The following is a 24,816-nucleotide window of genomic DNA, read 5'->3' as shown; positions in this document are numbered from 1 at the left end:
TTTTGCCAATTTCTTAATTGGATTGTTTATCTTCTTCTTGAGTTTAAGAGTTATATATTATAGATACAAGGCCTTTTCAGAAGTGTGATTTGCCAGTATTTTCTCCCAGTCTGTGGCCCTTTAAAATTTTCTTAATAGAGTCCTTTGAAGAGCAGCAATTTTTTTTTTTTTTTTTTGGCTGCACTGTCGTTAGGCCCCTGACCAGGGACTGAACATGGGCCCTCGGCAGTGAGAGAGCAGAGTCCGATCCGTCGGACCGGCAGAGAGGTCCCAAAGAGCAGCAGTTCTTTTATTTCTTTTCTCAAAGTGCTGCTTGCTTTATGTTTAATTTGTCTTAGTTTCTGGCCCCACCATGCGGCACGCAGGATGTTAGCTCCCCGATCAGGGATCAAACCCACACCCCCTGCAGTGGAAGAGTGGAGTCCTAACCACTGGACCGCCAGGCAAGTCCCACGAGCAGCAGTTCTTAATTTCATGAAGTCAGTTTATCAATTTTATTTCCTGAGTTGTGTTCTTGGTTTTGGATCTGAGAACTAGAGGCCTAACCCAAGGCCCTAAACGGTTTCTCTCATGTTTTCCTATAAAGATTTTCAACTTCTGGCTCTTATATATATTTTTTAATCAATTTATTTATTTTATTTATTTCATCTTTGGCTGCATTGGGTCCTTGCTGCAGTGCACGGGCTTCTCATTGCGGCGGCTTCCCCTGTTGCAGAGCATGGGCTCCAGGCACGCGGGCTTCAGCAGCCATGGCACGGGGCCTCAGCAGCTGTGGCTTGCAGGCTCTAGAGCGCAAGCTCAGTAGTCGTGGCGCACGGGCCCAGCTGCTCTGTGGCATCTGGGATTCTCCCGGACTAGGGCTCGAACCCGTGTGTCCTGCATTGGCAGGCAGATTCCTACCCACTGTGCCACCAGGGAAGCCCTAGCTCTTGTATTTTGAGTTAACTTTCATATGTGGTGTGAGGCAAGGCACAAATGAACCTTTCTGCACGTGGATGTCCGTCCAACTGTCCCAGCACCACTCGAAGACGACACTATCCTTTCCCCAGTGAAGGGCCGTGGCACCTGTGCTGAAAACAAAATGACCCTCAATCTAAGGGCTTATTTCTAGACTCCAGAATTGGTTCCATTGACTTAAAAGTCTACCTTAACACCTAAAACAAACGTCTTGATTACTGTAGCTTTTTAGTAAGATTTGATGTTCAAAATTTTCAATGCATACTTTAAAAAATAAGTAGTGGGTCAAAAAGAAATCACAATGAACATTTCAAAATATTTAGAACCAAACAGTATAAAGGCAACTATATGAAAATTCAACTCAAGAAATTAAGAGCAAGTACAAGAGGGAATGTAGAAAGAGCAGAAGGAAGGGGACTGGCAGAAAAGAAAGTGGTTCAGCCTCTGGCAACAACCACCAAGAAAGCGGGAGGCATGCTGTGACGCCAGGAAGACAGACGGAGAAATAGGTGCACAGGTGGCAAGGCCCGAAGACAAGCAAAGAATTCTAGGGACCGTTTCATGCCCCAAGCGTTGAAAACCTAAGTCCAAACAGAAAGTTTCCTAGAAAAAATATAACTGATCAAATGAACTGAAAAAGAAACAGAAGATTTGAGTAGGACTGAAATCATTAAGGAAATTTAATTTGTATTGATAGTTAAAAATCTTCCTACCCCTCTCCAAAAGAATTAACCAGGATCTGATGGCTTTATACAGGAAGTTTAACCAAAACAGTCAACAAAACTGATGCTCTTAATCTCATACAAACTCTCCTAGAGAATAAAAATGGGAAAAGAGAGCCTATCCCCAGCTCTGAGACTTACTACCTTGATACCAAAACTAAACAAATGCCTATGAAAAAGGTGTAGGCCAATTCCTGCAAAATGACTGAGAAAATGTCAAAAGACCCAACACACAGGTCCACGAACACAGAAAGCGATCTGCATGTAAAGAAACCGAGAGAGCCACACCCCCCTCCCCGGGAGCTGGAGATGGAAAGGAAACGACCCGCGGAACCCAGGGAGTCTGGGACGGGCAGCGCGTGGAGGACATGCCCGGGGAGGCTGGGGCCAGCACCCAGGAGTCCGTGAGGGCTGGAATGATCAGAGCATCAGACAGAAAACAGTGAAATCCTCACCCCGTGGCGTGTGCTATGCACGCGACACGGGACACACTGCCGGTCCTACAGCTGTTCCGTGTCACACGGCACCTACAGGAAGCGGCTACATGACGCACCTCAAAAAAACTCAAAAGTATAATTTTACCTGAGAAAAGGGAGCTGCACAAAGACACCTGTTCTGTGGGCTCTGTGGTTTGTGGCTACATCATACCACCCAGCTGGGATATCCGCTCAGTAAACAGTCTCTGGAGAGCCCAGCAAGTCCCGCGGCTGCTTTCTAACCCTTCCCGGGCTGAGCGCTTGACGCCCTGTGCCGCGCGCTGCCCACGGTCCGGGGCCCTTCCCCGCCTGGCAGGCCCTGCTCCGGGCCCGGCCCACCCTCTCCCCTCCTCCCACGCCCCACGCCTGGAGCCCCTGGTGCGTCCCCGCCTGGTGGCTCCGAGCGCCCCGACCCCAGGGCGCCTCAGCCCCACAGGGCGGGGGTCCTCGCGGGCAGCGCGTGGCGCGTCCTGGGGAAGGGCAGGCCAGGTGCCGACCGACCGGGCGCCCCCCTCCCGGCGGCAGGACACCTGATTCCCAAGGGAGCCACGGTGCGGGCGGCAGGGACACTGCCGAACAGGCGGCTGAACAGACTCCCAAGCACAGACCCTTTGAGCCCCACCGTGGACGAAGCCACCGGAAGGACAGAGTGTCCTGCAAGGAACAGGCCCGGGACAGCCAGGAGCAGATAGGCCGCCAGGGTCCCGATGCCGGAGAGGAGGTGGGGGGACGGCAGCAGGTGGGGGGGTCAACCCCACGCTCAAAACCGCCTGTGTAATCAACAGCAGCCCACCCCCGGCACAGGCTGAGGAGGAAGGAGCTGGCCCTGCCCGGTGGGCCTGCAGCTGCCCTGGAGGATGGAGGGGGCAGGCTCTCGGGAGGAGTGGCCTGGAACTAAAGTAACAACAGAACAACTTATTTGAAAAAGGGAAGAACAGCTGTGAAGGGGTCTGAAGTTGAAGCCCTGGGGCTCAGGGTCCCAGGAGGCAGCGTGGAGAGCAGGGTCCCCGAGTGGGAGGAGAAGGTGGGACACCAGACACAGGATGGTAGCAGAGACGGGCTCCCGAAGCCCTGACCTCCCCAGGACAGGGATCCTGCCAAGTTCCGAACGGGGGAAACAGCGCGCTCCTGAGGAAGGGGAACGTCTGAGGAAACGAACGTCCTGGTTACTGGAAGCCATCTGGTGAGAGCACGCGGCTCAGAGCAGTGACAGACCAGGTGCGCGGCGCTCAGCCTGGCACTGACTCTCGCCCCACAGGGATGCAGCGGGGCCCACCCCCCGGGCAGGCTGTTGGCTCTTGAAAGCAACCGATCAAATAGACAAATCTTCGGCACGTTTGGGGTAAAAAACAGAAGGGAAATATTAGTAACGATAAACACGAACACTGGAGATTGAACACTGACGGAGCAGGGGTTAAGCGAGAGGGCCCACCCTGTGCCTGGAAGGGCCGGGCCGGCAGCTCCGACCCCAGATCCCGCGGGGCCTCCAAGTCCAACAAGAGGTAACTCATCAGAGCCCAGGAGAGGGGACATGCGGGCCCCAGAGGGGCGCCCTTCACCCCAATGTTTATTCTTCTCTCCATTCACGTGAAATGCATCTGAGCACACCCAGCATTCCACACAGACGCGCTTCTACTCCTGTGATGCTTGTGGAAATGTTTTAGCAACACAAGCACATAAACTGGAAAATTAAGGTTCCGTTATTCCATTCTTATACCTAAACCACACTATTTAATTACGTCTTTAATAAATATAAGTGTACACATCTTCATGTTTTACTTATTAAATATATATGCACTGATTAGAATATGTATGTATATATAGAAAGGTGGATATGAGCAGACCTTGCTTTATTGTGCTTTGCAGATACTGTGTTTTTATGAACTGAAGATTTGTGGCAGCCCTGTGTTGCCAGATGAGGACCAATGTTTAGCAATAAAATATCTTTTAATCAAGCGATGTACGTTGTTCTTTAGACATGACGAAACTACACACTAAACATACACAGTGGACACGTAACTTTTATATGCACTGGGAAACCCCCAAAATTCACAACTTGTGTTATACAGCGGTCTGGCACGGAACCGCAGTGTCTCCCGAGGTGTCCGTCTGCGTAAATATGTGTGCGGGTAGCTATGTCACACGTATACCCTGACACAGCCAATGGCCCTAAGTTTTCGTGGCTATTCCAGAGCTTTTCCTCTCCCAGATGAGGCTCAGACGCCACTGGTTAAATTCCTATTCATAATAAACGGTTAAAGTCACAACCACGGAGATTAATTTGGGGAGAACTCGACACCAACTTTCCATCCAGAAACATCCAACTATTCGGTTTTCTTACGTTCTCCCATAAGAAGAGCGTGTCTTTGTTTCAGCCTCACACATTTCTCGTTAGGCGGCCTCAGCGTTTTTATTAGTTATGTGAACAAGGCCGCCCACTGCGTCTGACTATGACACACTGGTCCCATCACCCGAATGAACAGTTTCCCTGCGCTGTCCGAGGTGCCACGTCACAAGACGTGTAATCTGAGAGCCACGGCGCGCCCGGCTCACGTTCTCCCGTCTCCTAACTATTTGGGCTGGATCCCCCAACTCATGCTGAGTGACAGCTGAGAAGGGACATTTTCTTGCTCTGACACTCACGAGACAACTCTGTTCCATCATGAAGTGTGACGACTGCCGTAGCTGTCGAGTCAAGGTACCCTAATAAAAAGATCCACAGACGTGGATACGGGATTTTATCAAACTCTTTTGTAGCATCACTGTGATGACTTAGTTTTCCTTTTTTAATCTGATAATGTAGTAAGTGACATATGAATAGCGCCCTCAAGGTTACATTCTCACCTTATTTTGCATGGAAGATGCCTGCCCCACATTCTCCACAGGACAACCCGGGGTTGGGGTCGGGGGGAGCTGAAGATACCCACGGGGGGTGCAGGCTGAACTTTAAACTTTTTATACCTAAAATGTTCCACAGTGAGTACGCATTACTTTGGCAATTAAAAAAAGAAGGGAATGGGAATTCCCTGGTAGTCCAGTGGTTAGGATTTGGTGCTCTCCCTGCCAAAGGCCCCGGTTCGATCCCTGGCCTGGTCGGGGAACTAAGATCCCACAAGCCACGCGGCACGGCCAAAAAAAAGGAAAGAAAGGTAAGTAAAGGAAGGAATTGGAAGGAAAAACTAAGAAAGTTGCTGACGTTTTAACGTCTGTACTGTCTGTCGCCCTCGGCCTCCTTCTTTGTTAAACGAGAAGCGCCCCTGGGAGGGCGGGGGCCGAGGTAGCGCCCACCTGCTCGTCGCTCCTGTGGTAGTCGCCGTCCTCCTCCTGCTTCTCTTCTGCCGCTTCTTTGTTCGAACTGTCATCCGCTTTGGTTTCTCCTTTTAGCAAAAACAGAAAATACTGGGTCATGAATCCAAAGTGTTAAACCGTTGTTTTTTAACTCTACAATACACTTGAACGCTATAAAAACCCACTGTATTAAGAGTTTGCACACGTGAGAGTTGGGGGAGCACTGCTCTCCACGGTGCTTTACGTGCTGCGCCCTCGGGGCCAGTGGCACGCGTCCGGACAGAGGCGCCCCACCAGCCCAGCACCACCGACGCCTCGCGCCTCAACTACGCCAGGCAGCGAGCCATCCCCGAACTCTCACTGTTCCGGCACGGCTTTAAATGTTAAGACCCCACCTAGGGAAAGGCGGGATTCCTGGCTCCCTAGCTGCCTCTTGGCCTCGCCTCCCCGGGGGCCCCGAGCTCGCACAGTCTGCAGCCCCCGCTTCCCAGGCCGACAGCCAAGCCTCTCCCTGCTGCTCACACTGTTAGAAAAGCACACGGCGGACTAAAGGGGTTTCGGAATCTGTGTGGTCCACGGCGTCAAAGATTCAAATAAGTTGTTATGATACGTACAGATTCTAAAGCACCATTAATTTTACGTCATAGCCAAAGCGGAGTTTGGCCATTCTGTGAGAAAACAGACAAAGACGGGAGAAGAGCCCTGGGAGGCCCGCCGTCTGCATGCCCGTGCTCCCTCCACACCCCACCTCCAGGCACCTTCGGGTACCCCCTCAGGCTTCCTCTCACTGGCCCACCACGTAACCCCTCGGTCGGAGACGCCATTTCTCAGCACCACCTAAGTGAAACTGACGGCTGCCCACACCTCTGTCAAGGACCTGTGTGGGGGAGTGGAGGGACACAAGGGGCTCTTAGCAAAAGGTCTAGCAAATAAAACCCAGCTCACTCACCATTTCGATGGGAATCTAGGTGCTGTTTCGCAGAACAGGTCTCCCCCTTGATGTCTCCAGGCACTTCCAGGCCTAATTTGTGGTAGAATTCCCTCTGTTTTCTCATTTCCGCTATTAAAAATTAATATATAATCCTTAATCTTAAGTAGGCAATGGATCACATTAAAATTCTGCTCACAAATATCACATGAAGAAAACTGAAGACTTGGATTAAAAGTCTGAAGGCTTCTACTCGTGAGAAAATAACAACTTTGGACCGTGCCCCCTCAAATTTTGGAGCAGCTACCAGCTGTGGGCCGTGGGGCGCGTCCCGGGTCGGGGCCTGAGCCCCCCAAGTGGTTCTCCGGATGCGCGTTCACAGCCCCGCGGGCCCCTCCCAGGCAGGGCTGCCGTCCCCACGGCTGCTGTGGCCGCCCCTAGGTGTGCCCGACGGGGGGGAACCAGTACTCCCTGGCGTCTGTGGCTGGCGGTCACAGCTCGCTGAGTCCTGGAGGCACGGAGCCGCCCACCACAGGGGAAGGGTCCCTACTGAACGGGGACGACGGGCACCACGCGGCCTCCTGCCCTGGCCGTCGGCCTCCAACCACTGAGTGGGGACTGGGCCGGGCGGCGAGAGGACAGCTGGTCCAGGCTGGACCCTCGCACATTCCTGGGAAGGGCCGACTCCGTGACACAAGGTGGCTACTGATGTACAGTTCACATGCACGTAACGAAGCAACGGTCACCGCCCAGGGCCACACGGGAGGTAGCAAAGGAAATTTAAACCCAAGCTGCTCAAACCAATAACGTGTAAGTCACGCTGTGAAAAAGATTTATGTGCAGGTGACCAAGGAAAGCTCGGTGGTACCTCTCCCCTGCACGTCTGTCTCGCCTAAACACCACGAGGTCCGCAAGGGCCAGGAACATGCCTTGGTCGCTTCCTGGACCCACACAGACACTCCAAAATATCTGATTGTGCAGGAAAAACTAAAAGTGTGAGGCAGCGGACTCGGACGGAAAGAGGGAGGCCTCTCAGAACTGAACTGATGAGCGCAGGCCAGCCCAGAGCCGGAGGCGTTGGAACCAAAGACAGCGAAACCACGAGTCTGTAAATCTGGGATCAGCTTGAAAGGAAATATTTCCCTTAAACAGTCACATAAATGCCGGCAGAGGAATGAAGCCCTGAAACGCACTGCTGGTGGTGGGAGCCCGTTCCTGTCTGTCCTTCAGGGAGGGCGGGGTCTGCAGGTAACAGCCCCCCTGATGAACGCGAAGAGGGACTCCTCACCTGACAGTGGACAGGATGCCGCTTCACACACGGGCAGACACTGCACTCGGAATGCAGTGGGGGTCTGTGGCCGCCCCGCGTCAAGCGAGTCTGTCGGCACCGTTTTCCAACAGCATCTGCTCACTTGGGGTCCCGTTTTGGTAATTCTCGAAGTACTTCAAACTTTTCCATTATTGTTCTATTTGTTATGGTCTCTGTGATCAGTGATCTTTGATGTTACTATTTTAATTGTTTTTTTTGTTTTGTATTTTTAATTAAAAGATGTATATTGCTCTTTAGGCATAATGCTATTGCACATTTAATAGACCACAGTATAGTGTAAACATAACTTTTTTACATGCACTTGTGTATGATCTGTGTGATTCACTTTATTGTGACATTCGCTTTACTGCGACGGTCTGAAACCGAACCTGTGGTATTTCCGAGGTCTGCCTGTACCTGGTTTTAATTTCCATTTCTTTAATTTTCACCTATAAGAATGAAAAAGGATCGAAAAATAACAATACTCAATGTCAGGTATACACAGGTGTAGAAATGTCAACTGAGATAACTTTTCAGGAAAGTACCTCAACATATACATAAAAAATATTTTAAAACTTAACTGCTGACCCAAAAGTCCCTACTGCTAGTGATGTATCCCAAGGAAATAACCCGGTAAGGGCATAAGAAGATAAAACCTTATTTGCAACAGTGAAGTATCAGAAACAACCTAATTGCTAAGTGTCTGACAACGTAGACTGGGCCAATCAGAAGAGCTGACTCCCGGGGCTTCACTGGTGGCGCAGTGGTTAAGAATCCGCCTGCTAATGCAGGGGACATGGGTTCGAGCCCTGGTCCGGGAGGATCCCACATGCTGCGGAGCAACTAAGCCCGTGCACCACAACTACTGAGCCTGCACTCTAGAGCTCGCAAGCCACAACTACGGAGCCCGAGTGCCACAACTACTGAAGCCTGCACGCCTAGAGCCCGTGCTCCACAACAAGAGAAGCCACTGCAATGAGAAGCCCGTGCACTGCAACGAAGAGTAGCCCCTGCTCGCCACAACTAGAGAAAGCCCGCACGCAGCAGCGAAGACCCAATGCAGCCAAAAATTAAATAAATAAAATGAAATTTATTAAAAAAAAAAGAAGAGTTGACTCCCTGCCAGACTCATTCTGTCCCAGAAGACATTTCCAGACAGGGCCACAGAGCCTCAGAACCCTTCTCAACACCACACTGGAGATACCACTATCATCCACTACTGACAGCTGCCACGCAAGATACATCTAACTTATCTGCTACGCTGGGGTAAGAGAGTGGGCCATTTATTCAGTGGATACTTTGCAGCCAACAGCAAAGATGACACAGATCATATTTACGGATGCGGGGCAGCTCTACAACGAACTGTTATGAGAACATTATAGACAGAATATGACCTCATCTTGGGGTGAAAGTTATGATAGTGGTAAGACTAGGATGTGTGAGTTCAGGGGACGGAGGAAAGGCTTATAAAAAGTAACACCGCCCTGGGCACATGTACTCCACTGCACCACAAACCTCGGGATCATCACAACAGGTGCAGAAGCAGCATCTGATGGAATCCAACATCCACCGCTGACAAACAGCAGCCGCGCCTGATGAAGGGCACACGGGAGCCTGCAGCCGACCTCAGGCTTGCGGGTCAGAGACTGAGCACCTCCCCGGGGTCAGGAACAGGACGGGTCCCACATCACAGAGTTCTAGCCCGGGGCTGGCAGACGCTGCTGTGAAGCACAGACAGCAAATATCTGGGGCTCTGTAAGCTGAACATCAAAACTGAGACATTTCATCAGTACTTACGTAACAGAAGAGAGAACAGAATTTTTATTGAGGAAACTGAAATAGATATACATTCAATACAATATGTACACAGGCGTACATATCGGGTGCATTGCTGCCATTATTATCTTGAACAAACTGTTATCTATTAGATAAATGAAGAATAAGAAAATTAAGCGTCTTTATTTTACCTTCACTTATTTCTTCTTTGATGCTCTTTCTTTCCTTAGTAGATCTGAGTTTCCGACCTTTATCATTTTCTTTCTTTCTAAAGAACTTCTTTTAACAACATCTCTAGAAGGCAGGTTTACTGGCAACAAATTCCCCAATTTCTCTTTGTCTGAGAAAGTCTTTATTTCTCCTCACTTCTGGAGGATAATTTCTCAGGGTACAGAATCCTGGGCTGCTGGTTTTTCTCTCAACACTGTAAATATCTCACTTCACTCTTTGCTTGCAAGGTTTCTAAGGAGAGGTCAGATGTAATTCTTATCTCAGTTCCCCTGTAGGTAAAGTGTACCCCTCCCCTCCAGCTCCTTTCGGGACTTTTTTCTTTATCTTTGACTTTCTGTACGTTGAAACCGACATGCCCAGGTGTAATTACTCTGGCATTTGTCCTGCTGGGTGTTCTCTGGGCTTCCTGGATCTGTGGTTTGGTGTCTGACATTGATTTGGGGAAATTCTCAGTTAAAATGTTTCAGTATTTCTTCTGTTCTTCTCTCTCTTCTCCTTCTGGATTTCCCATTATGTCACACCTTCACCCCACAGTCCTTAGATGTTCTGTTCTTTACAGGCTTTTCTCTTTGCTTTTGGGTTTTCAGGGACTCTGTCGAGATGTCCTTTCGCTCAGAGGTTCCTTCCTCAGCCGTGTCCACTCTAATCAGCCCGTCAAAGGCAACCTTCATTTCTGCTGCGGGGCTCTGATCTCTGGCGTTTCTTTTTGGCTCTTCCTTAGGATTTCCACCTCTCTGCTCACATTCCCCTCATGTCCTGCATGCTGTCTACTTTATCCATTAGAGCCCTCAGCACGTTGACCACAGTTGTCTTAAGTCCCGGTCTGAGAATTCCAACATCCCTGCCATGTCTGGTTCTGATGCGTGCTCCATCTCTTCAGATTCTGTTTTTTGCCTTTTAGCATGACTCGTCGTTTTTTTCTTGTTAGCTGGACATGACACTGGGTAAAAGGCACTGCTGTGAACAGGCCTCAGTGCTGTCGTGGTGAGGTGGTGGGGACGGGACACCCCACAGCCTTGACCACGGTTGTCCTCGGTGAGCCTGAGCCTCTGGACTGTGAACCTCGCTCGTGCTTCTCAGGTTTTCCTCCCCACTCGGGCGGGACAAGGTGGCTGAAGTTGGGTCTTTCCTGCCCCCAGGCCAGTTTTGCTCTGATAATAGCCCAGCAGGCAAGGTTGTGGTTAACTGGGTCCCCAGAGCTCAGGTCTTCTTCAGATGTGCCCAGGGCTTGGGGCATTTCTTTCCCCTCCCCTGCTGGGGGAACCTGGTCGAGGTCCTGGAGACGAACCTCACAGCATCGCGAGGCCCGCTGTGACAGCCCCCGGGCAGGTCTCAACTCTTGGACTTGTCCACCAGGAGCTTCAGTGACCCCTGAGTCACAGGTCAGTCTCTCCTGCGCAGGCTCTGGTTCCTGGGCGTTTCCAGTCCTGAGTCTGTGGCAGGCAGCCGTGTGCCCCCGCGTCTGTGGTCAGTCCCCCATCTTGGGGGCAGCGGCTGGCCCTGCACCCTCCTCTCTTACAATCTAAGAACGGCTGATTGTTCAGTGCGTTCTGCCTTTTACTTCTCGTTGGGACGAGTGGAGACTTCTAAGCTCCTTAGGTGAGGCACCAGAAACCTGAAGTCACGAAGTTAAAAACACAGTAGTAATACCCGAGTATGAACTTTACAGTGCGGCCACTAACGAGAAGAATGGACGCCTGTCGGGCGGCGGATGACGTTTGTTTAGTGGGGTAAAAAGTGCGCGCTGTTGAGCGTCAAAACTGAGCGCTCGTGTTCATCTGTAAGGAGATCTTACATACTTCACCTTGAATATGTCTTTGCGCACAGAAATACTGACCTCAGTCCAGAGCAGTCATCACTCAGAAGGCGCTGAGGGAATTCTATTAGATTCTTCTCCTGGGATTTGCCTTTGTTCCACAGACTGATCACTTCCCAGTGGAGGTCAGGCGGATGCCCCTCGACTGCACAGCTATATGGATTCTGAAACACGGAAGCTGCTTCACCTGCACCGGGCCCCAGACTCCACCAGAGCTGTTTGCTGGGGCTTAGCAAACAGGTCTGCTGCGAGTCTAGGGGGCGGTCTCCGCTCCCCTTGAGCTGCCGACAGCCCGGGGCGTCTGCACGGCAGCTGGACGGGGCTTGCGATTCAGGAGGCGTTAGTTGTTGAAAACGTCCCACGCTGCAGGTTTTGCATTTCAGTATTGCTCTCCTTATGACATTAGGCTGGATTCATCAAGAAACATTATCAGGTCTTTAACAAAAGCAAATTTCCAAAGCCATTCGGTGTGACGTTGTTAAAGGTGTTTCTTTCCATTCAGAAAAACTTCAATCTGCCCTTAGCTCAAAAAAACCTCAAAAAACAAAAAAACACACACACAACAAAAAACTTAGCACCGCCAAGGCATCAAAATATTGTGCGGCTGTGATAAGGGAAGTCGGGGTACTCAGCTTTTAACTCTGACAAAAATTCACACAAATGATTACGTCCCAAAGCGTGAATGGATTCCACCGTGGACACCACTGGTTCAGGACATACGAGAGATCCAAGTATCTTCTCTAAAGTACCTGCTGGTTGATGAGTATCGTGATGAGCTTTCACTGAAAACCTAACGTTTTCACAGTTTAGTTAATTTGTTCAACCAAGTATCTCCCTGACCCCCACACACGTTCACCAACACGGCTGTGACACATCTCAACAGAGCCCACTTCAGGTTGTACTGAATTAGCATCTTCTCAACTTCCTGGAAAACCCTCTCTCCTGCAGTTGTGCCCCGTGGACTCTGCGCAGAGGCTCATTCGCCCGTCACGTCAAACGCACCCAATAAACACTGCGCAGATCGGAGACTCCGGAGCCGAGGAAAACCACTCAAACTGCCCGCCTCGCTTCCGACGGCTGGCGTTGCCCCTAACTGTCAGCTCCCTGAGCGACGGTTCCCGCCACGGCTCCTGTTCTCAAACAGGCTCACTTTCTCTGGACAGACTTCCTCAGCTGCTGCAGTCAAACAACGTCTAACCAACTTATCACTAGTAAGTGACTTTCCTTGCGTGGGCAACAAATGAGCCAACCAGAAACCTACTCTGACTGCAGCCTTGTAGGTTATTCTTATTTTTGTGAAGAAATCCTGCTGTGATGAGACATTCCATTGCAAATTTTCAGTTCTTTCTGAAAGCTGCTTTCCTCTGAGTGTTTAGTCTGATGCCAACACGTCTTATAACTTTCTACTTTAACACAGATGTAGTGTCACCGCAAGATGAACAGGACGCTTCCCCGGCCGACAGTGACAATCCAAGGACAAATCCACCCACCCGTCACCATGGCTGAAAAGCTGGACGCTTCTGCCCTTGTCTCGATGCGGTGGGTGCTGCTAATACAGCCTCCACAGCGTTTGTGCCGACGGGGCTGGTCCACCTGCTGCAGATGCTCCAGCCGCCGTCAAGCGTGAGACAAACGTGCGTCCCTGAATGAGCGGGGCTGTGTATCCATGGATGGAGACATCTCAACGCAAAACTCTCATGTCACAAAATATTCTCTTTCTTTTGATTTTTTCCAACTATTGAAAAACGTGGGGACTTCCCTGGTGGTCCGGTAGTTAAGAATCCACCTTCCAATGCAGGGGACACGGGTTCGATCCCTGATCCGGGAACTAAGCTCCCACGTGCCGCAGGGAAACTAAGCCTGCGCTTCGTAACCAAGAGCCCATGCACGGCCAAACACAGCGAGGACCAGCGCAGTGGAAAAAAAGGAAAAAGTGAAACACACCCTTGGCTCAGGGGCTGCACGCACAGGCAGGGCCGGGTCTGGTCGGCAAGGGGCTTGCCGGCTCCTGCCTCAGCCAGCGCGAAGAGGCAAGAGAAAGAGATGCAGATGCGGAGCAGCCCTGCTCCAGAATAAAGCCCACAGACGCCCTCACCCACGTCCACAAAGTTTGTCACAGAACATTCACCGCGCCCCTCCCCCAGGTTAAAGCAAAAGATGACACACGTGAAGTGTCGGTCAGGAGAGGAGCCTGGATGAACGGGAGGGGCCCCAGCAGACCCCGGAGAGGAGCAGCTGCAGCCGCGCAAGGGCGTGTCACACAAATAGGTCACGGATGAAGCTTACAGGTAAAGATGCTGCCTCGGGGAAAACGGGCTTTTCTAAATTATAAAAACAAAAGGAAACAGAAACAACTAAAAAACTCATTTTCCACCTAAAAGGCTTCAACTACAAGGGAACAGAAGAACAGTCTACCGGCCACAGGCTGGATCCAGAAAGCCAAGCCACTTTTTATTTCCCAAAACTCGCGAGAGGACGCATGCGGGAAGTGAAGCCCCTGCCATGGGGTGGGCAGCTCGAAGGCGCTGCAGAGCAGGAGGGCATCCTCCAGACACCCCGGGCCCGCAGGGTCACTGCTCTGTCTCGGGTGAAATGTGCTCCGGACTCTCTGGAGGACCCGGGAGAGGGCCCATCTCAGAAACCAGCTTTGCAAGCTGGCCCAAAACCAGAGAAACTGCAGACAGCCCACGTTCAGAAAACAGCCCGCTGCTACGGACTTGGACACTACAGCGATCTTTTAAAGAGCAACAAAGGACCGAAAGTTTGAGAAAACAGAGGAATGGATTATTTGCCTACCCAGAAAGCACCCTGGACTGGGGGCAGAGCTCAGGCTGCCTTGGGCATTAGTGTGAACTTGGGGAATTCTGGAATCCCTCCGGTTCTTCCACGTCAGGGTGGCAATCACGGCTACAGGCTGCCTGTGGAGAGGACGAGGGGACGCGTGCACAGGACAGGCTCGGCAGAAGTCGGCAGAGTCTTACACCCGCCCTCTTCCCTCACAAGCCAAAGCTCCACTGAGAACGCGTCACTGTGCTCCCCACGCGCCGACTGCTGGCCTGAGACACCACCGCCCGCAGGGGTGAGCCCAGACCCTGCAGGCCGGCTCCAGGGAGCCAAGCGGGCAGTGCCCGCCAGCCACAGATGGAGGAGGCTTTGAACTTCCAAAAGGACAGTAACTGCAATAACCTGAGAACAGTAAATGCTCAAAGCCATCTGATCGGGGCTGGAGCGGCTGGGAAACCAGCTCATTTTCTGTAAACAAATAAAGGAAAACTTCACACATTTGTTCTGCTGTTCTGTACAGAGTGGATCTTGGGAAACCAAGCCGGGGAGCGTGTCTTTATGGAGGCCTCCCTGCCATCAGGGGAGGCGGGTGACGGAACAGGGGGCGTGGTCTGGCTGCCTCCGGGCCTCACGGGCTCTGCGGGACCTGGCTGCCAGGACCACATCTGCGAGGGCCCCGTCTGGGCGGAGTGACACTGGAAAACGCCAGAGTCCAACAGGGCCTCTTGATCCCACCCACACACAGGAACGTGGAGACAGGAGGGGCCAAGGGGGGGACCCGCGTTGACCTTGACGGAGACCAACTAAACCCCGAGAGACGGGAGCGCCTCACCCACTAGGAGCTGATGCAATAAGGAATCAGTACTATCATCTCGGTTTACAAAGGTGCTGTAGCTCCGAGTTTTAAGAAAAATCCTTCTCTTTGGGGAACGAATGGCAACGTTTCCAGATGAAACAACAGGAAGGGCGGGGGAAGGAGGTGAACAGGTTTCACCACAAGCTGACAACTCCTGACCCTGGATCATAAATACATCGAGTTCTTTACGGGATCTTGCCTGTTGCACGCTGCAAATATCCTGCAACGATTTTGAACGGTGTCAGCACTTTATTTTCCTGCAGTCTTTGCCTTTCCCCAGCACTAGAAAACCCTTCAAATGTCCAAATATGATTGTTTTTATCTACATTTACTCAAGAAATTTAAACTCTTCTTTTATGAATGAATTCTACGAACAATGAAAGAAGACTTTAACGATATCACTCCCTAGGTCGTGTCTTAAAGATCAGATGTGACATCCACTGACCTAACTTAATAAGCCTGTACTTGAAATTATAACCCTCTTCTGAAACACGGCAGCGAGAAAACACTGCCCAAGTGAATTGCTAACGTATCTTATCTTTGAAAGAAAGTTGTGCCTAGCTTTTATCAGCTGGCAGTGCTTCGCCAGCCACTGCCCACACTGAACAGATTTCTGAGGCCTGTGTCCCCGCCCGCCCCCCCAGTCACTGCCCCTCAACAAGGGCAGGACAGTCTCAGTGTTCAGAATTGCAGAAAAGTTTTAAAAAGAACAGCCGTTTCCACTTTCAGGATATTTGTACCACAGAGTATTTCTTCTCAACTCTCATAGATTTGACTTTAACTACAGTTAAACTTTACTGACACAGGGTTCCCGGCCTCACCTCCAGGCGGCACAAGTGAGAGGCCACCCTGCGCCTCCTGAGCGAAGCGGGAGGTGTGAGTGATGATGGATGAAACCGGCCAGCACATGGCCCCCATCTGCCCCGGGCCCCAGGCCAGCGGCTCGGCGGAAACTGCACCGACTGGACGGCCGGCCGAGCGAGACGTCCAAAGCCAGGACCCCGGAGAGAAAAGCCCCTCAAAGGCCGTGCTGCGGACGCAGAAGTCCAGGTGGATGCTCTGACACTTACCTTCTTGGAGGCCTGGGACCAATTTGTAAACAATATCTTGCATGGTTCTGTCATGACTGGCAAAAAGAACAGAACAGGTGGGTTAGCCAGAAGCGTCAATTCTCTAATTCTCGAACGTTTTCCATTTAACAATAATAAACTCTACAATCACAAATTTGGAGTTTTGGTTGAATTTTGCTTCTAGTTTGCACTTCAGAACAAGTCTGTGCTAGCAAAAGTGACACATGGCCGGAAGGAACCCGTTGTTCAATTTGGGCTCTATATGCTTGTGAACATTTCAAATAAGGAGGAGGACACAGGCAAGATCCTTCGGTGACCAGCTCCCTCTGCCCGCTGGGCTTCTCAAGTCCTAACAGGTATCGGGCAGCCTGGGCTGTGCCAGGCCAAAGGGAGTTTCTCACACCTTCCTGACCAGGGTCCGCGCCAAGAAATACCTTTCACACTCCGTGTACCTGAACGCATGGCGCGTGCGCACACACGGAAGCATAAAACACAGCTGGCTTCCAGCAGACACGACACCCTCCGAATTTGCTACTAAAGCCACCAGCTTCTCAGAAAGCTCGTCCGACCCACAAGAACAGGACGCTGGGCAGAACTGCTGCCACGCGGCTTGACATCGGGCTGGCTGGTTCCTAGGTCTTGACCTGGGAGCGGCCTCTCCCTCCCACGACACACCTCAACTCGGGGGTCAAAGTGCAGCCGGCCCCCTCCTTCAGCCCCGCCCCTCCTGGCAGGGCGGCCCCCATCTGCCCCGGGCCTCAGGCCAGCGCCTCGGCGGAAACTGCACCGACTGGGCGGCCGGCCGAGCAGGGCGGCGCGAGGCTCGGGGTGAGGCCCGGGCCGCTTACCCGATGTACTGCAGGGGGTGGCTCTGGTGGATGACGATCCTGCACGTGGGGCACGTGTTGTTCTCCTCCAGGTACTTCACCAGGCAGCTCCGGCAGACTGCAGGGAGCGCGCACGTCAGGGCGATGCGTGCGCACGCCAGAGGGGCGGGGCGCGCATCAGAGGGAACGGGAGCGCGCACGTCAGGGAGCGCGTCGGCGGGGTCTCCACTCCTCCCGGCAGGGCTCCCCGAGGCCACAACGGGACACTGGTGACAGGCCCGCTGCCCGGGTCCACCACCACGGAGGAGCATCAGCTGCCCCTGGACAGAGCTGAGGCCCAGAAACAGGAGGGGAAACTGGAGGAGCAGCTGGGGGGGCCGCAGATGCGCCTTCACGTCCTGTCACAGGGGCTCCGCCACAGGGGCTCCGCCACAGGGGCGAATAGTTACATTCTAGAAGTTAGCCTGAAAGATCATCGGATTTCTTTGTAGGACAAAATGAGATAAAATTTGCTGAATATAACATAAAATACTGCCAGCCAATATCTTAAAATACAATTAACTTTAAAATAAAAATTGTCAAAACTGGCAAATATTTTATTTTCTAAACTGAAAAATACAGCATCAAAACTCGTCAGTGTTAGAGGATTCGTTTTACTTTAGGAAGTGCCTGCCCCTCGGCCTCCTGGGCCGGCCTCACAAGAGGACCCAGCCTCCAGGTGAAGGCTGCAGCCTGCTCGGCAGGGGCAGGGGCGGCGGGGCTTAAAGGAAGGCGCGCCCAAGGTCAGCGCCAGCTCGAAGTCCAGACCTCCAAACACCCACTGGCCTGAGGCGCAGACGAGCAGACTCCTCTGTCTACAGAGTTTAAGGAAGTCATTTGCAAACGGCGAAAATAAGCATTTCTGCCCAGTAGAAACGAATATTCTGTCGTACCACACGTAACGGTTTAGTTGTTATATCGAAATACCTAATTTTTCCTTTTTATTCAGCTTTCTTAAGTGACATGTCTACTGAAATTACCCACAGTGTTTTAACTTCAGACAATTTTTCTCATTTATCTTCAAGATCTCCTGTACTCCTGCTGCGGTGTCCTGCTGTGTACTTGAGCTAAAAGCTTTTGGTAAAAAAAGCCAAAGTATCAAGAGCACACAGAACATTCCGCACATACATGTGTGCACTCAGTACTGCTCCCCCCACGGCTAAGGCCACGTTCTAGAATATTCCGCACATACATGTGTGCACTCAGTACTGCTCCCCCCCACGGCTAAGGCCACGTTCTAGAATATTCCACACATACATGTGTGCACTCAGTACTGCTCCCCCCCACGGCTAAGGCCACGTTCTAGAATATTCCGCACATACATGTGTGCACTCAGTACTGCTCCCCCCCACGGCTAAGGCCACGTTCTAGAACATTCCGCACATACATGTGTGCACTCAGTACTGCTCCCCCCCACGGCTAAGGCCACGTTCTAGAATATTCCACACATACATGTGTGCACTCAGTACTGCTCCCCCCACGGCTGTCTAAGGCCACGTTCTAGAATATTCTGCACATACATGTGTGCACTCAGTACTGCTCCCCCCCACGGCTAAGGCCACGTTCTAGAATATTCCACACATACATGTGTGAACTCAGTCACTGCTCCCCCCCACGGCTAAGGCCACGTTCTAGAATATTCCACACATACATGTGTGCACTCAGTACTGCTCCCCCCACGGCTGTCTAAGGCCACGTTCTAGAATATTCTGCACATACATGTGTGCACTCAGTACTGCTCCCCCCCACGGCTAAGGCCACGTTCTAGAATATTCCACACATACATGTGTGCACTCAGTCACTGCTCCCCCCCACGGCTAAGGCCACGTTCTAGAATATTCCACACATACATGTGTGCACTCAGTACTGCTCCCCCCCACGGCTAAGGCCACGTTCTAGAATATTCCACACATACATGTGTGCACTCAGTCACTGCTCCCCCCCACGGCTGTCTAAGGCCACGTTCTAGAATATTCTGCACATACATATGTGCACTCAGTACTGCTCCCCCCCACGGCTAAGGCCACGTTCTAGAATATTCCACACATACATGTGTGAACTCAGTCACTGCTCGCCCCCCACGGCTGTCTAAGGCCATGTTCTAGAATATTCTGCACATACATGTGTGCAGTCACCGTGTCCCCCCACCCCCACCCCCAGCTAAGGTCACATTCTAGAATTTTCCGCACATACACGTGTGCAGACACTCGGTCACCGTGGTCGCGTCGATGAGATACCCGCTGCACAGGCGGCAGGTGATGTGGGCGTTTATGTCCCAGAGTTTAATCTTTCTGGTCAACATCTTTGGCTTCTGCAAGAAAAAAACACATATTAACTAATACATGAAATAGTGTGATGTTTCATCAAAGGTTTGGGTTCAGCGGAAATCGAGCTACAGTCTGTGTGTCCAGGAGGAGCTCAGAGTGAGCAGGGCTGAGGCCAGGTCCCCGCCCTGCGGCCCTGCTTCCACCATGAGACAGGCAACCACCCAGCCGCCTGGAGGACTGGGTCATCCTGGCCCCAGGGCAGCGCTGGGCTGCGGACACGCTGCCGCTTCTCGTTTCTCCCCCTTCCGGGCCCCCGGGCCCTCTCTTCCTGCTCAGAACCCCGGAGGCCAGCTGGTGAGGTGACGCGAAGCAGGGGAGGTTTGTGGAGCAGTGGGTGGAGAGGCCAGGGAGCAGGTGGGCCGAGCTGAGGCTGGGTCTAGGCAGAAGGAAACGTGGTCTCTCTGGAGCTCTGGTTCCTCCGTAAAGCCGACCACATGGGAGCAGCTAAGGCCCCCCCACCCTGGGAAGCACAGCCCACAACACGGCATCGTAAAAGTCCAAACATCTGTGCACTGAAGTGTGGACGCGTCGTCTCTGTGCCGGTGGGCGGGTGCCCTCCAGAGCTGGGGTGGCTCTGACTGGCTCTCCTGCCAGACCACAGGCTCACGAGGGCAGGGTCTTGTCATCTGACCCAATACAATGCTGTGCAGCAGGGGAAACAGTCCCAAAGACACCACATCCTACCCAAAACCTGTGTGTCACCTCACATGGCAAAAGGCCCCTGAGGCAGGAGACGGCCCTGGAAGCCCCAACGGGACCTCGTGCCACCACAGGGCCCGTACGAGGGCACGAGGCTCGGAGGAGACAGGAGAAGCTGCCTGTGGGCTGTGAACAGGGAGGGGGCTTCTAGGAGCTGGAAGGAGCCTCTCCGGGAGGAGCAGCCCTGCCCACACCTGGATTTTAGCCCCGTGAGACCCGTTCTGGACTCTGGCCTGCAGCGCTGGCAGGTCAGACACCCATGTGGCCACAGCCACTAGATTCCTGGGGTTTCCCTGCAGTACAAGTAGGAGACTCGCCGGATGCTGACGCCGTGCAGGATGCAGGGAATTTTCAAGACAAGCATCACCAAGAGAACTCCGCAGAGAGAGACAGGACCACGCTCCAGGAGACGGAGGGCCTCCGCATCCGCGTGGGCGGCAGGCTGGACAGTGGCGCCTCGCCCAGCAGCCACAGCGCACATGGCGCAGGGGCTCCCGCGGCTCAACACTGTTGCCCGAAGGCAGAGGGAAGGAAACGGCTGGGCAGGCGGGGCCCCCTGGAGACTAAATCGTCACCTGCACTGAAACCCAGCGGAAAAGACTGTCAGCGCAGACTGACGCAACCAGCAAGGCTGCCAGGCTCAGCTCACCCATAAAGCGAGAGAGCCTGTAAACCAGCCAGAGCGCCCTCCGGCTTTATTCACAGAGAGTAAGACGCGCGGCAGACACTCGCGGTTCCCACCCGAGTCTCTCCTCTCCCCTCGACCACAGGCGCGCTAGAGACACCGCTCCCTCGGCCCCTGCAGTGGGCTCTGAGCTGTCAGGAGAGCCTAAAAGGGGTGCTTCTCACAGGCGCCCCAGGGGCCGACCCACGGGAAACGAGCCCACGTCTGCGAGGCCCACTCGCTCTGGTGTCATGGTCACCACGTGCTGTGCCAGGCCCGGCCTGACCACTCGCACCCACTAGGACCGGCTCCGTGGAGAAGGGCCCACACGCCTCGTGGAGCAGGAAGTAATGGGAGATAATCTAAAAGAGAGAAACCCTAGTCACTCCCAAGGGAAGCAAAGCAGAGACGGGAGAGCACTGACCGGGCAACGTCCCCGCTGGACGCCGAGGCCCAGGGTGCGCCGTCCACCACCGGCACGACCGAGCCCGGCGCTGTGCCCTCGGCTCACTGGGCGCTGTTCACACACGTCACCAACCCACAGCCAGATCACAACCAAAACCAGCTCCAAAGTCACACAGACGGGGGTTGGGGTCAGTGCAAACTCGTGCTTAGTGGCAACCAGGCAGACAGGTACACATGTGTACGCACACGAGTGTGGACTCACCCACTCACTCCCAGCTCTGTCTGCTGGGAGGGCCCGGGAGTGACCACTCCTGGGCAGCCCTAGGACCTGGCGTGTCCACACCACGTCTGCCGCAAGGGGCCAGCGCTGCCTGGACACGCAGCCAACTCCGGGCTGGGCAAGGAGCATAGCAGGACCTGGGGCCCCACTGTGCTCAGATAGGGAACAACTACCATCACTGCTTACCACGGCAGGATAACACAGAGGCCCATGAGGCTACACAGACAGACAGACAGACAAGGGACACCCTTCCTCACAGAATGGGAGCTGATAAGTGGAAGGAGGGCTGCAAGGTCACCACCTCAGGACAACTGCAGTGACCACTCGCTTAGGAATCCTCGGGGGGTGGTCAGCAGCAGCGAGACTTCGCCAAGGAAGTGAAGGTTCCTAAAGGCTCCAAGCGTCTCCCCACCAAACACTCATCAGCCCCAAGGGAGGGCGGGACCCTCAGAGGAGAAACCCCTAGAGGTCCCCGACTGGGTGACCAGGTGACACCCAGGTGAGGACCGGCCAACCATCACACGGAGAAGGACACAGCACCCCTGGCAGGACTCCTGCCAGAGGGTCCCCCACCCCGAGTCCCCAGGGGAGAGGTCACTCTGCAATGCCATCAGGGTCGTAAAAGCTAAGGCCAGACAGGGGGCCAGGCTGTCCAGGCGCAGCGCCTGCCAAGGGGCCTGGGCAGCCAGCTCTGCCCACACGGGGCCTCCATGCCGGCACCAGGCGCACAAGTAGCTGCCGTCGTGAGGGGCCAACGCTCATGGTCACCACCGCCGCGGTACGGTCCCCAGGCCGCCCTGCACAGCATCCGACACCCAACACCAGACACCAGGTGGGCGCCCATCCAGACAGAGAAGGATGGCGGCTCGAGGCTCTGGGTCCCGTGCTCCCCCGCCAACTGCGGGGCCCAGGCGGTAGCTTGGACACTTCCTGGGACAGCAGGCCCGCCCGGAGAAGGCCGCATCTCCCACCTCCTTGCGAGGCCGTCTGTCCCCTCCTGCTGCCTCTGCATCGGACGCTTCCGGCTACGGGTGCAACGCGGTCACTCCTCGTCCGCCGTGCCCTCCGCGCTCTGGCTCGTCACGTCTGTGCCTGCCTTGTGTCTCTCGCTGTCTTTCCATTTTCTAGCACAGAAACGGGACCTGCTATTCAATTTCGTGTCATTTATGTGACGCACACAGCCCTGTAATTACAGTCTTGCTAGAAGTCTTAGATGAGTCCCACGTAGCAAACAGTGGGACAGAGTCGATAAGAAACGTTAATCGAGAGGAAACTTGAATATGTGTAAATAACTGTGCCCTGATCCGCTCTGGAGCTGCCCCACGTTAAATTTTAAAGGCGCTACAAGGCACTGACTTTTTCTGTGGCTACAACAGACTCATAAGGTGTAATTCAAGGTAAATGTAATCAATTCACATGCACTGAAAGAAGAGGAAGATCGAAGTTTACGCCGCATTTACCTGTACACACAGCCGGATCCTCCGCTACATTCTGAAGCCTGTGGAGACACACGGGACGAGGCGTCACCCACACGTGCCGTCCACACAGAGCCTGGCTCCCCGGACCCGCAGCTTCGGCGGCTCAGGTAAACAGGTCTCTTCCTTTACCTGCTTAAAACAACCAAAAGAAAAACAAGCCTGGCCGACAGTAAAGGCACGGGCCACGGAGACAGGGGCAGGTCTGGGTGGCAGCCTGGTGGCACCGAGGCCCAGGGTCTGCTGGGAGCTGGGGGCATGCAGGGGCTGCACCACGTGCTCTGGGGACCACGACAGCAGGACAAGGGCCCTGGAAAGCTCCTGGGGAGGCGGTGGGCTTCAGGGTGACCTAGTGGGAGGCTGGGCCTCAGGGACGCCGGCAAGAACGAACCGTGTTATTTAATTTCTGTGATGCTGTTCGCATCTCACGTCCTGTGAAGGTGTCCCCCGGGCCGCTCACTCAGTGACCCGGAACGAGGACGCCCACAGGCTCGAGCCGGGCTCTGGGCCAGCACGGACAACAGACAAACCAGCGCGTGGGGATGGAGCGGGCCCGTGCAGGCTCGCGTGGGGCCTTGGGGCCTCAGCCAGGTGAGCACAGGCAAGCACAGGTGAGGGGCTAGGACGAGTGGCAGGCCAACCAAGGGGCAGCGGAAGGGCGGCACTGAATCGGTAGCACAAGGCCCCTGGAAGGACCTGGCCTCAACTCGGGGCAACGGGAGCTGCGGGACCAGAGAGCCGCCAGTTGCTCTCGGAGGTCTGAGGGGTGGGGTGGCTGGGCGTCCAGAACCTCGGTGGACCCCCCCTCGTCTGCCCATGCCCCCCCTCCTCATGGAAGCCCGAGGTCTCCCTACCCATCAGGGGGGAAGGGGGCAGGGCCTGGGGGCTGCTCCCTTCTGAAAAGCAGGGGTGGAAAGCACCAGGGCCCCGAAACCACGAGAGGCACCTGGGACAAGAGGCCTGATACTCAAGTGATTCGTATCACACCCAACTTATAGCACTTTTACTCTCCAAGTTTTCCCATAACTGCATGCTTTAGTAACTAGTCTTTAAAGCTCAACTAACTTTTACAAGAAAAAGGAAGAAAGGGAGGAAATGGGTCAGTTACTCAGGGAGATTAAAAGGCACTTACAAGAGAACACAGAGGAGACCCGAACGTGGGTGTAGACCACGACCCCTGTGGGATGTAGCCCAGAGCCCCTGTGGGGTGCAGAGCAGAACCCCTGTGGGGTGAGACCAGAGCCCCTGTGGGGTGAGACCAGAGCCCCTGTGGGGCGCAGACCAGAGCCCCTGTGGGGTGAGACCAGAGCCCGTGAGGCTGGAAACTGCTCCACCTGCCATCCACACGGCGGCCACCGAGCCCTTGAACTCCGGCCAAGTGTGAGCGCAGCACCTCAGTGTACTCAGTTTGATTTAATCTCGGTGTGGCCAGCTACACAGTTATAGACGCTTGACATGAGTTCTTAGACAGCAGCGAACAAAAAGGACACAAATCCCTAGAGCCCACATTCTCATGGAGGAAGACAGACAATAAATAATAAATGCCACGAGCGGGTCCATTATTTAGACATCAAAGGTGACAAACACGACCAACCAGAGCAGGGAAAGGGGGTCAGGAGAACAGGGTGGCTGGGAATATTTCACTGAGAAGGTGACACCTGAGTAATAATATAACATCATGAACAACTTCATGCCAATCGAGTTGAAAGTTCATAAGAAATGGATAAATTCCTAGAAAAATAACTCAGCAGAATTGAGAAGTGGAAACAGAACCTGCAGAGTTAGTTCTAAGGAAGCTGGCCCAGGCCGGTTTTACCAAACCTGTGGGAGCCCCCCTCCCACGCAGACCCGCCCAGAGAATCCTTGAGACAGATTCCCAACTCTTGC

At 53.5% G+C, this 24,816-nt stretch overlaps 1 protein-coding gene across 1 annotated transcript in view; it reads right to left on the bottom strand.

Annotated features, from left to right (window-relative positions):
• The window catches only part of PCGF3 (polycomb group ring finger 3), a 52,272-nt gene that overhangs the window by 14,067 nt on the left and 13,389 nt on the right, over positions 1-24,816 (bottom strand). The window contains exons 2-8 of the mRNA XM_082838321.1: positions 22,915-23,061; positions 22,426-22,578; positions 19,273-19,390; positions 17,062-17,158; positions 16,214-16,269; positions 6,393-6,503; positions 5,444-5,532 (exon numbers count right to left, since the gene is read on the bottom strand). Of these exons, the coding sequence (XP_082694447.1) occupies positions 5,444-5,532; positions 6,393-6,503; positions 16,214-16,269; positions 17,062-17,158; positions 19,273-19,381 (462 nt within the window). The 5' untranslated portion in view covers positions 19,382-19,390; positions 22,426-22,578; positions 22,915-23,061. The remainder of the gene's footprint in view (positions 1-5,443; positions 5,533-6,392; positions 6,504-16,213; positions 16,270-17,061; positions 17,159-19,272; positions 19,391-22,425; positions 22,579-22,914; positions 23,062-24,816) is intronic.

The sequence above is a fragment of the Leucopleurus acutus genome, assembly GCF_964270905.1.
Source record: "Leucopleurus acutus genome assembly, chromosome: 4".
Taxonomy (NCBI): domain Eukaryota; kingdom Metazoa; phylum Chordata; class Mammalia; order Artiodactyla; family Delphinidae; genus Leucopleurus; species Leucopleurus acutus.
Note: the sequence above shows the minus strand (reverse complement) of the source record. Positions and strands in the feature narration are given on the sequence as shown.